The sequence below is a fragment of the Centroberyx affinis genome, unplaced genomic scaffold (genome assembly GCF_046629955.1).
Source record: "Centroberyx affinis isolate AG114_WGS23_722 - 3 ecotype Tasmania unplaced genomic scaffold, CSIRO-AGI_Caff_v1 ptg006797l_1, whole genome shotgun sequence".
Lineage (NCBI taxonomy): Eukaryota > Metazoa > Chordata > Actinopteri > Beryciformes > Berycidae > Centroberyx > Centroberyx affinis.
In genome coordinates, this window is record NW_027283448.1 from 24980 (window position 1) to 37049 (window position 12070).

Below are 12070 nucleotides of genomic sequence, written 5' to 3' on the forward strand. Positions count from 1 at the left end.
CTCGTTGCTCAAACTGAAGCTGAAGTTAGCTCCCGATTCGTCGCTCCCTATTCGCGGCTAGTGATGTGCGACCGGGAACGAGTAGATTTTTTCGAACATAGTTTTTTTAATGACAAACTGGGAATACTTTGTTACCACTGGTACTGTGACATGTTTATTGGTCGAAAACAATGTATTTGTTATTTGTAATCTATTCAGTGCTATGCCATATAGACTGTATCAAGAAATATCCCCCAGTATAGGATTCCATACACACAAATAGCCTAGTTTCACAATCCAAAATAATCAACACCAGAACACAACTTTTTCACTCGTCAATGCGTTAGTCCAACTAAAATAAACTTCACCCCAGCAAATCTTAATTTAGGAATTAGAATTAGAATGCCAGAGAGCATCAGTATAGAGCCATTTTTGAGATCGGTTTTGAGTGTGAAAATCCATTTGGGCCAGACTGAATCCTATACTGGGGGATATTTCTTGATACAGTCTATATGGCATAGCACTGAATAGATTACAAATTACAAATACATTGTTTTCGCAGTAGGCCTACCAGTGGTAAAGTATTCCCAGTTTGTCATAAAAAAAACTATGTTCGAAAAAATCTACTCGTTCACGGTCGCACATCACTAGCCGCGAATCGGGAGCGACGAATCGGGAGCTAACTTCAGCTGAGGAGAGAACGAGGAGTCCTGCACTACTGACATCAAACAGACCTGGTCAAAAGTCCATTACATTGGCAGCAGTGGTTTACCCCGTGTAAAAAGTTTTACTGGCGAACTGTTTAAATATATATATATCATTATTCACAATGGAGATCCCAGTGTTTACGGTGGATGCATTCACCAACTTACCATTCAAAGGAAACCCAGCGGCAATTTGTCCACTTTTGCATGTGAGTATTTGAATGTTTGACATATTTTAAGTATTGGAACCGCTTGTCTGTCATATTGTAGACTGCTGAGGAATATGCATAGCGTTGCTGTCAGATGAAAACATTGTAAAGAAGTCAGCGTCTTAGAAATAATTACAAAAAATCTCGTCTTCCAACTGGAAATGTGTTTTTGAAATTACAGTTGGAGTGTTTTGAAGTGGTTTGTGGCCCCTATATTTATGGAACTTACCTACCATGTAAAACATAAATTAAGGTGGAAAAAAAAGACATGAAGTAAAGTTACGAGATTTTCAGTTGTCAGCAGCAATACTGTCACTGAATATTATTATTTTAAACGTAAAGTTTAAAGTTTATGGATCTCCTATAGCCTGCTCTCCTTGTTTATTACACAGTCCTACATTATGAACTATTTAATTCAAAATACGTTTGCTTGATTAAAAAGGTGAATTTAAGCACACTGTCCCAAGGTTTTGACTGCACGTGATACATGTGTCGTGTGTGTGAGGTAATAGTGATATGAAGCCTAGTGTTGGATTGTCAGTTATGATAAACCACTTAGGGGACCACAGTGGAAGAAACTGTTTTCCTCTGTAATTGTATCAGTATGTAGGCTAGTATTTGTTCCCAATAGATCATTCAGTCAGTCCATTAATTAGTAAATCCATTCATCTATCCATGGTAATTTCTTTTGAGCAGGCATTGTCAGACGACATCATGATGTACAGGGTATAATAATGATTCTACATCGTGATAATAAAGACTTCTATAAGTCTGCCAATGTTTGTCTCTGGCAGGAGCTGAGCGATGAATTGTACCAGAGGATAGCAGCAGAGATGAACCTGTCAGAAACAGCTTTCATTACCAGGCTCAACCCCGCGGACGATTTCACTACAGGTCAGAGATAACATCCATTTACGTATTAACATGTGATTTATTATTCGTCATAACTACCAGTTTAGTGTGGCTGTAGGGATTCAACAGAGATCAACCTGTCAGAAACAGCTTTCATCTGGAGAATCAAGTCTCATGACTTCACTGTAGGCTCCATGTATTGTCACCAGGGGCTCATTTTAATGGGGATGAAAATGGAGAACATTGTTGTTCATGATCAGTAGACTCCACAGTCAGATAATCAAATAAGAGTTAGAATCAGCTTTGCCAAATACATGGTGTACAAGGAGTTTGACTCCAATGACTTGACAACTCATACATAAAATACGCTAAATGGAAAAACTTTGCATACAGTGAGATGAGTACAGTACATACGCATAACAAAGTTGAAGACAATCTAGCAGAAACACCATCCTTCATCCAATTCAAGCTTTTTGAAATAATTAACAGAAGCCGTCTATCAGGCACAGGACTTTCAGAATCAAGACAGCAAAGCAATTCACCTAGAGAAGAAGGCAGCTGTTGTAGAAATTACACTCTTATATTAAAGCTGCTGCACAGTTTACAGTTGGACTAGTGGAACTGTTTGGAAAATCCAGTCCCACTGATGCAGGACAGATATGGATTAATAGATACAATGGATACCAATGTATGGGACAGTTCTTCCATGAGGTCATTATACACAACTCAATCAATACAGGTAATAAAGTGTCTCTAAGGAACAAAGGTAGAATGACAAGTCAGACATTGTTACAGATATTTAAAGAGACGTTACGGTCACAGATAAAATGAGACAGGTGTGTGTGTGTGTGTGTGTGTGTGTGTGTGTGTGTGTGTGTGTGTGTGTGTGTGTGTGTGTGTGTGTGTGTGTGTGTGTGTGTGTGTGTGTGTGCAGTTTAAGACTGTTTTGCCCCTGTGGTTGTATTCTCCTGCCCTGTGTGTTAGAACAGAAAAAAACACCTGTCCTCAGCAGTCCGGCAGGTAACAATGTTAAAACACACAGCTGAGACTTGCATTGTTGGGAGTACAGTACAATGACCTCTGACATTCACATGTACTGTGCAGACACTCACAGTCGGTCTTTCACAAACTGTACAAATGCACATAGTGGAGAGGAATGTCCAATTCATTGACCACATGCAGCCTAAGAATCTGTAAACCTACTCTTATTCCAAATTACCTGGCCTTATGTAAACATTTCAAGTAACTTAACTATGTTTATATGCAGCCAAACAATAGGACTTAAAGACATTAATAGGACTCTCATAATCAGACTACAGTAACCAGCTGTCTCAGTATTTACATGCAACCTAATAATGTTTAAAACGTTAATTTACTGAGCTCCTATTCCAAATAAACGTATTAATCATTCAGACTCAAGTAATCTATAATCCAGTATAATATAAATATCCTAATGATTTACAAACAGCATTAATTTCCCTTTAACCCAAATAAACTAACCTTATATAGTACATCCCAACAGGAGAATCATGCAAGTTGTCCTCAAGAGTTTCTAGTGTATAAAGAGTTAATTTAATTTAACTCAGTCTGGCTTTTGGCATTTAAACAGTCATTGTTTGTCAGAGGAAATATACCTTTGGAAACTTTAAAACACTGAACAGACCTTCTTTTGTTTACTGTGAGAAAGGGCGGATCTGTAAAAACTTCCCATCATAGGGCAATGTGTTGCAGAATTTGCAATAAAGTAAGAACTGAGCAAACCATTTTTCCTTCCAACGAATGACCTCAGTGGGGCGTATCCTGATCTTGCCTGAGGGGAGACCGAGGGAAGAGAAGTTTGAAATAAATGTTACGACATACTGCAACACTGCCAGTGCTGTGACTGTTTGCAAACTGTTAGATATTTGTTGATTTTAATGGCAGAACTCTGTATCTAGTTAACTTTTAACTGTAACATGTTGGGAAAATGTCAGTATGATTTTGTTTTACAATGTGATTGGTTGACAGGATCCAGGTTCCGCCTCCGATGGTTCACACCGACCAATGAGGTGAACTTGTGTGGTCATGCCACTCTGGCCTCTGCAGCAGTGCTGTTTCATCATAAGAGTAAGATGCACACACACACGCACACACACACACACACACACACACACACCACATTAAGGTTAAATAATATTTACAGATACTGTTTATGTTTTGTTTTATTTCACCTAGTGGGATTGGCACATAGGACAAGACAATCAGAGCCAGTTTAGACAATCACAGTAAAGTATCTGGAAGGCAATTTACTATAATACTCTACTGTTAGACTGATATGTCTGATACACCATGCAAAACTGTTTAATCCATGTTAGATACTTGTGCACATAAAAACACATTCTCTCACACACACACACACACACTTTGAGACTTGCATCTAAAAGCGGACCTAGGTTGCCTGTTAGCCTGTGCGCGGCTGTGTGTATAATGTGTGTGTACGTTACTTCTGTCAGAGAATGTGAATCCCACAGTGACATTTGAGACTAAGAGTGGAGAACTGTGTGTTACCCAGCGGGGGGAAGGCATCGTCATGGACTTCCCTCTCAACCCACCCACCCGGCAGGTAAGGGGACAGATATCAAGCATAACTACCCACCCACCCAGGGGGGAGCAGAAGTTCTATGATATCAAGCACACCCAACGCCCTGCAACTGAGTAAATAAAAGCATAAGTGTATAGTCATGAACGTTTAAATTAACTCACTAACCCAAGAAGAAAAGGCATTAAAACACACACTGACCCAGTCCCATCCCTGCTGTAGGCAACAATTACCATCTCCATTGCCCCCAAAATTGTCATGTAATTTAGCATCTAAATTAGCATCTATCATCTATTTTAAGTCTAAAATAACTATCGCAAGCCATTGTAACATTTATTAGCCTGACCGGATTCTCATTACAGATGTTTATAATTAATTAACAACTAGTTAAAATGCTAATTTAAGATATCTCTAATTACATTTTGACTAGTAAGATTGAATTTATTTTTTCAATTAAGATGTATGTAATCTCCAATTAAATATATCTACAATTCAGTCAATTGAAACCGTGACATCATTATAGATATCTTAAAAGATATTTTGACTAGTCAAAATGTAATTTAATTATCATTCTTACTAGTCAGACTGTAATTGCAGATATCTTGCATTACCATTCTGACTGGTCACATAATTATGACTAGTTAAATTGCATTTGTAGATATCTATAATGTAATTATGGATAGTCAAGTGCAACCATTTTATGTTAAAACGGCTTGCCATAAAATAACTGCCTCATACAGTGGCAGCCATTGTAAAAGTCCCCCATCTATTCATGATGCATTAGTGATGCAAGATTTTCCAAGTTACATTTTTCCAGAAGCTTTGCAAAGCATTGCAAAGGACAACAAAACAGTGTATCATTCTAACTTTGTTTATTCTGAACCTTCTTCTCAGGATCCCAATGAGTTCAGAGACTTCATCAAGGTCAGTAAGACAATACAGCGAACGCCTTCTCGGTCCGTGGGAGTACTCATTGACCCCGACTACGTTTTGTATGTGTGGAACAGTTCTTACAGTACTGACTCCTGCTTCACTGTCTGCATGTCAGTGTTTTTGCTTTCTTGTGTTTCTGTGTGGGTGTGTGCTCAACTGTCTGTGCTCTTTTCATGTGTGTGTGTATGTGTCTCTCCAGGCTGCAGTCGGGAACCACCCAGTCCAGGATGTCTATCTGAGCTCCACAACCAAGAAACTGATGGTTCGACTGGCTGACAGCTGTGACAGGTTAGAACACACACACACACACATACAAACAGCTGTTAGACCTTTTTTTTTAATTAATTTATTTGAGTCAAGACTTACGATCACAGACATGTTAGTGGTGAGTCCCCACATGACAGGGTCATGAATATAGCAAGGTGTGTTCTAATGAGCCCTGGGTGAGAAAATTAATTACTCAGAGTCTTTTGGGCGAGAGCATCTGCTGGATTTAACAAGACACATCACACGTCAGTTATTGGTGATGCAACTTACTGTGTATGGGGATATGTAACTTTTGATAGTGTGTGTGTGGTTTCTCCAGGTCAGTTCTGACCAGTCTGAAGGTGGACCCTGTCGCTCTTCTGTCCAATGAGAGGAGCGGCAAAGTGAAAGGACTCATCGTCACCATGAAAGGTGGGCAAGACCAGAGCGACAAATTCAGAGCTAGGCCAGTCAGATCAGCATTGATAGATTTGACCCCATGACAGGTAGCACAGGCCCACAGAGATTACAATCCACAGTCATAGATGTAGCATCATCATAAGTAAGATATAGGACAAGATCCTTGACACAACAACATGCTCAAGGAATGAAACACTTCTTTTTGCTGCTTGGAAATGCCCCGCCTTAAGGTACTGTCGCTTTGTCGATCCACAGTCCACTGATGGAACTCAAGGTTTTTGGCCATTAGCCTGGCGGATTATATGGCTGCTCACTCCAGATTAGCCCAGGATGAAAAGTGTGTATTAAAACGTCCTTCTCTTTATCTGTCCACCTATAGGATCCCCGGACTGCCAGCCAGGGTATGACTTCTACTCCAGATTTTTCTCTCCATGGAATGGCATCCCAGAGGATCCGGTCACTGGTAGGACTACAGAGAACATGTGTATATACACACACACTGCATGGTCAGGCACCTGCCTACATTAGAGATCTACTGCAGCCCTATGTCACCAGCAGGTCTCTAAGGTCCTCTGATCAGGGTTTGCTGGTTGTTCCTTGATCTAGGCTAAAAACTAAAGGAGACTGTGCTTTTGAGGTTGTGGCTCCTAAACTTTGGAACTCTCTCCCTCTGGACTTCAGATCTGTGGACACCTTTAAAAAGCAGCTCAAGACCCATTTGTTTAGAGACTTGCCTTTGTGTCATTTTCTATTTACTTTTGGTTTTTTTGTGTGTTTTTTTGGTCTGTTTTTATTGTGTTTTATGTCTGTATGTATGTTTATGCTTTATTTCCCCTGTGAAGCACTTTGTGACGTCTCGGCTCTCGAAAGGTGCTATATAAATAAAGTTACTTACTTACACACGCTTTATAGGAATGCACAATTAATCGTGTATAATGGTATAGCAAAATTTAATTGAATTTTGTTCCACAAATAAAAAGACAAATAATTGTGATCACTATCTCACAAAACTATTGGGATTATTATCACACTCACAGATTGTCCCTCCTTTCTGCTGTCTAACAGTAAGGTTGATGAATGTTCACCCTGTTCAATGTACCAGTAAAATAACTAACTCCTGGCTTGTCCTTTCTGTCCATACAGGCTCTGCTCATACAGTTCTTGCTTGCTACTGGTCTGACAAACTAGGCAAGAAGAAGATGCTGGGTAATTAATATAATCAATATCACATCATTAATGTTATGATTTTATCAACAACTCAGAAACCTATAAAGCTTAACTCAGCCACATGGGCTAAAATTTCACTGACCACTTTATTTTTTTATATTTTATTTTGGAATAACACTGGAATAATAATGGTTGGCTTGATGTCAAAATGGCTGGTAGGATAGATAAAACTGGCCAAAGCCAAAAATGTATAATTTAGCTGCTGCTACTATGAACAGTCTATTACTAGGGAGGATTGAGCAACATTTATATTTCACTAAACTTGACATTCATGTTGTCTTCCTCTGTGTGTGTGTGTGTGTGTGTGTGTGTGTGTGTGTGTGTGTGTGTGTGTGTGTGTGTGTGTGTGTGTGTGTGTGTGTGTGTGTGTGTGTGTGTGTGTGTGTGTGTGTGTGTGTGTGTGTGTGTGTGTGTGTGTGTGTGTGTGTGTGTGTGTGTGTGTGTGTGTGTGTGTGTGTGTGTGTAGCTTACCAGTGCTCCAGTCGAGGCGGGGAGCTGGAACTAGAAGTGAGGGATGATGGGAGAATCAACATAGCTGGACAGACCGTCACCGTACTGCAGGGAACGATCACACTATAGACGGTCACATGCACACAAACTGCGGGACACCATTTGCCAGAATGAGACGGCCTAAATAAAGTGAATCAGACTGACTGTTGTCCAGACTGGTCAATCTAATGTCAAAGTATCATTCAGCCTGCCAACTTAACTACATGAAGGAAAGAAACTTATTAGACTTTGTTAGAATTTACATTATTTATTCACATACGGAAATTGCCAAAATGACGATATAAAAGTTCAAGAAAACAAACAGAAATGTGAACACAGAGCCAGTGTTGGAAATCAAATGGATGAGAGGTAGAATGACAGGTGGCTGGGATGCATCTGCAGTGCAGTGGTCACAGTAGTGAATGGAATAAAAAAAAATAAAAATCAATCAGCATCTTCAGTTTTCACCTGCCAAATGATTTGAACAGAATACATTTTTTCTAATTGAGGTCTGGTAGTCTAGAAAACAGCTATAATTGGTTATCATGATACCAGGAAGTGTTCTTTGTAATGTTTGTTTGTTTTTGCCATAAATTAAGACTTTTGGAAGCAGTGTCAAATTATTTCTACATTTGTTTTTCTGTAATGTTTTCTGTAATGACATTTTAGACCAATTTATTTACTGTACCTTTGTAGGGGGGTGAAGTTCAATCACAGGATTACAATGAAGTACCGTGATAAACCAATACACCTTTCTATTCTAACTCAATCAGTACATCTAGCCGAGGTCTGGTGATCTGCAGTCGATCCACTGAATAAGAAATGATGATACACAACAACTGTCCTGTCATCCTCTCTGATTCTGAGCGCATCTAGTCGAGGTTTGACGGTCTGTACCATGACACACCAGTGTGTGTTCAATCCATTGTAGCTGTAGGCCTTAAGTTAAAGTTAGTGTGGTCCAGCTATAGCATCTCACTCCCATGAATTCAGTTTTTCTAAGAAGGGTGTGTGTGTTTCACAGCATTGACATTAACTACTGATACTTCTAAAACTGGAATGATTCAAGTGTGTTACATTTAAAATAAATCAACAGAACATACAATCACATAAGTTGTTGTAGCCTCAAGGTCTCTAGCTTACATAGCTCATTCAAGTTCAGTCTGAGGATTTCCAGCACCACTAACTGTGGTGGGATTCAGTGTATGAGGTCTTTCAATTTGTGTCCCTTTAATGCAAGACACTTCCATAAATGCAACAGAATGTTGTTCATCTGAAACTCAAGACATTCAAAACGACCAGTCTAACACAGTAAACAAAAATGTGGCATTGGTAAAAGATACTCTAATGATGACGGTGCATTGCTATTTGAATGTCCTGGTGGATACATGAATGCAGCAGCACATTTCATATTCTGAATAAGATTTAGTTTAGAAAGTCAACACATCTTGTGCTCTCCTCTGACATATTGAAAATGAAATATTCAATTTAAGGCTGCTAAACAACCTCCATTTCTGAAGGCGTTGGATAATAACGATTCTACTGTAAAAATCAATCAATTAAAAACAATACACAATGTCCCAACACAGTGTAGTACAGATCAGGGGTAGAACCTGTTAATCTGAAAGTCCACATATACTATCGGAATGTTATTTTTAGCCTTTGGCCTTCTGTTTATCTTAGTCTGTGTTGCCTAGAGCCATTTTTGTCCCAAATTAAACTAAACCAAATGTATATATTAAGTGAAAGAAAAAGATTCTCTGTGTGGACTGTTAAAATAATCTCATCTGATTTTAAGGTGTTGGTTCTATGACTGTTTCTGAATTGTTGGTTGTGGACAACTGGCACTTGATGTATGGCAACAAAGAGTAAGTCATTTTCAGCTCATATAATTAATCACAATCAATTTGTGACACTAAAGTCAGTCCTTCATATGGTGCATCAGTGTGCTGTCCTGTTGAGGAGTCACACACCTGAGACGCCGTCACAGGCACATGCCGAGTAGTGTCTTTCATCACAGGTGCATGCTGGGTAGGACCATGTGGGCAGCTGGAGGGAGCTGGACAATGTGATGTCGGGGTTCAGGAAAAAACTTTGTAGAGACACACAGCAGACACACGACATAAACAAAGGCAAGTGTTTTCATTTTGACTGCATACATGCAGCCTTGTAGCAGACGTGGATTTTACTGCATGCTTTTTGCTTACTGCACTACAGCTGCTCCACTCGCAATTGTTTTTAAAGCTCAACTTTTATATTTGCATCTTGTGACTAGTTGTTCAACTGACCTTTTTGAAACAGTTTCATCTGAGTGTATAAAATTTATAAAAGAATTGTCTACAGTGGCCTTAGTAATACTAATTAAGGATAGACACAGAAGGGGGTTTCTACAATGTTTAACACTGTATGCAAATCCATTTTGAAATGCACAGTAGTCGAGTAGTAGTAGTAGATTAGTAGTAGTGATTATACTAATAGTCGATGATATCTTTGTGTAACAGAGAGTAAATTCTCTGCTAGTAATAGTGATATTAACAGTAGGAATGGTACTGTTAGCGGTAATAATTAGTCATTTGTGATGTACTAATGGATAATAGAAATAACAGTAGTAGTAATAACAAGCAATAATAGTAAAAGGAGTAGTATTAGTGATATTAACTGTTCACAATTAAAGGTTATCAGATTTTCTTGTTGCAAATGGATCAAGAGTTTATCGGTGGTACTAAGTTGTAATAATAAAAGTAGTAAGTGTTATTAAAGGATATCATGTTCTCCTGTTGGAGATGATTCAGTAGTTTCTCCAGTGGTGCGTAGTGTCGGAGCGTCGATGCAGAGCCCACCATCAGCAGCTTGTGTTTAGCCCTGGTCACCGCCACGTTCAGACGACGCCAGTCCTTCAACAGCTCCCCTAACTACAGACAGAGAGGGGAGAGAGTTATTTTTGATCATGTTTCCACTCTTTCATTTCCGTTCAAAGAAAGATGAGCCATCAGACAGGAGAGTCAAACAGGAGAAGTGGGAAGAGAGCCGCTTACTTTTCCCTCCTCTGCAGTGCTCCTGACAAATGAAAGTACTATGAGACTCTTGTCCCGGCCCTGGTATCGGTCCACTGTATTAACCTCCACACCGCTGAAGACAGAGGACTGCAGCAGAGCAGAGATAGTCTTCAACTGCTGTCTGTAGGGGGCGATAACCCCTATATCACTGGACTTACATCCAGCCTGAAAAGAGATGGAAATAAACAGGGGTAAGTGAGATAGAATTATGCAGATAGTGCTGGAAACAAGCCAGACCTTTAAAAACACACTGTAATGTGTTAAAACTACTTGAACATCAATGGGGCACTTGCGTCTATATAAGTACCTTTATCAACAGTGTCACCAGTATGTGTACGAGTGCAGCCTCGGTGTGGTTGCTTACGCCTCCCTGCTCCACTGACTCAAACGCAGGCACCTAAAGGAAACAGTGAAGAGACACTCAATTTAGACCAGCACTCCTCCATCTTTGTTGACACTTTTTTTTTTTTTTTTTTTTTTTTTTTTTTTAAATAGGAAGGACCTCATGGATCCAGAAAGTAACTCACATACCAATTCATTCATTCCCATTTTTCTCCTGAAAAATTGTTAAGCCCATTTCTATCTCACCAAACCCAATTCCCAACCTATTGCTTGAAATTTAAAATCTACCAACCAGTGAGGAATCCAGGAAGCAAACAGGGTTGCTAGGCAACAGGGCGGCCTGTATCCAGGCCAGGTCCTGCTGGGGGTGAGTTTCAGAGTGGCAACTGAGCTCCGATTGGACAGAAACCAGGAAGGGCGGTGAGAGCAGGGCTGAGGCGGTCCTTTCTGATCCACATTCCAGCCGACCGCCGTACATCAGAGAGTTACTGAGAGACATTATCTGCCTGTAAACACAAACACAGACATGCACACGAACACACAGCATGAACCTTTGGACTCTTGAACTGGAAATCATTGTAGTTGATCTAAAGAGCTCTTGCAGTACTGTTTTGGTTGTTATAGTGGAAGCAAAATTTAGTTTTCTTAGAAATGCTAACGAAAGACAGTAGGACTAAAATTGTTTCTCTGAAGACACTAGTCACATTTCACTCCTTACAAACAGTTTCAAGTTAAAACTTTCTATATTGAGGTAGTTGCATATGATTTGAAGTACTGTTGGACCAGACTGGAGGATAAGTTCATGACAAACGAGACCAGATTCTTGAAGTACACAGTGTTGTGTGTAAGTTTATGTGTGTGTTTGAGTGTGTGTGTGTGTGTACCTGTTCATCCGGTACTGTACATTGAGTTGGACCACTGCTTCACTGTGGAGCTCTAGACGCTTAAATAAGCTTTCATCCATACCACGGGTTCTAGAGAGAAAAATATATACGAGTTAATAAACACAGAGTTATATTTATATGGATGTTGGCT

The 12070-nt window shown here is 39.6% G+C and overlaps 2 protein-coding genes across 3 annotated transcripts; one reads left to right on the forward strand and one right to left on the reverse strand.

The window, feature by feature from the left end:
• The first annotated feature begins 726 nt into the window (after positions 1-726).
• On the forward strand, positions 727-9699 carry LOC139639089 (phenazine biosynthesis-like domain-containing protein 1). Of its 2 annotated transcripts, none has more exons than XM_071513162.1 (10): positions 727-892; positions 1687-1786; positions 3752-3850; positions 4237-4346; positions 5217-5246; positions 5455-5543; positions 5842-5948; positions 6322-6384; positions 7065-7127; positions 7615-9699. In XM_071513162.1, the coding sequence occupies exons 1-10, from the start codon at positions 809-811 to the stop codon at positions 7725-7727; spliced, it is 858 nt and encodes a 285-aa protein (XP_071369263.1). In that variant the 5' UTR covers positions 727-808; the 3' UTR covers positions 7728-9699. The 2 variants fall into 2 exon arrangements, with proteins under 2 accessions (XP_071369263.1, XP_071369262.1); XM_071513161.1 differs by having other exon boundaries at positions 5842-5933; positions 6301-6384.
• Positions 9700-10339: 640 nt separating this feature from the next.
• On the reverse strand, positions 10340-12009 carry LOC139639087 (DNA replication ATP-dependent helicase/nuclease DNA2-like; the record flags this gene model as incomplete). The annotated part of the gene is made up of 5 exons (XM_071513156.1): positions 10340-10549; positions 10673-10858; positions 11001-11090; positions 11328-11541; positions 11920-12009. Coding segments are annotated over 5 exons (790 nt in total), but the record flags the coding sequence as incomplete, so codon positions are not given.
• Positions 12010-12070: the final 61 nt, after the last annotated feature.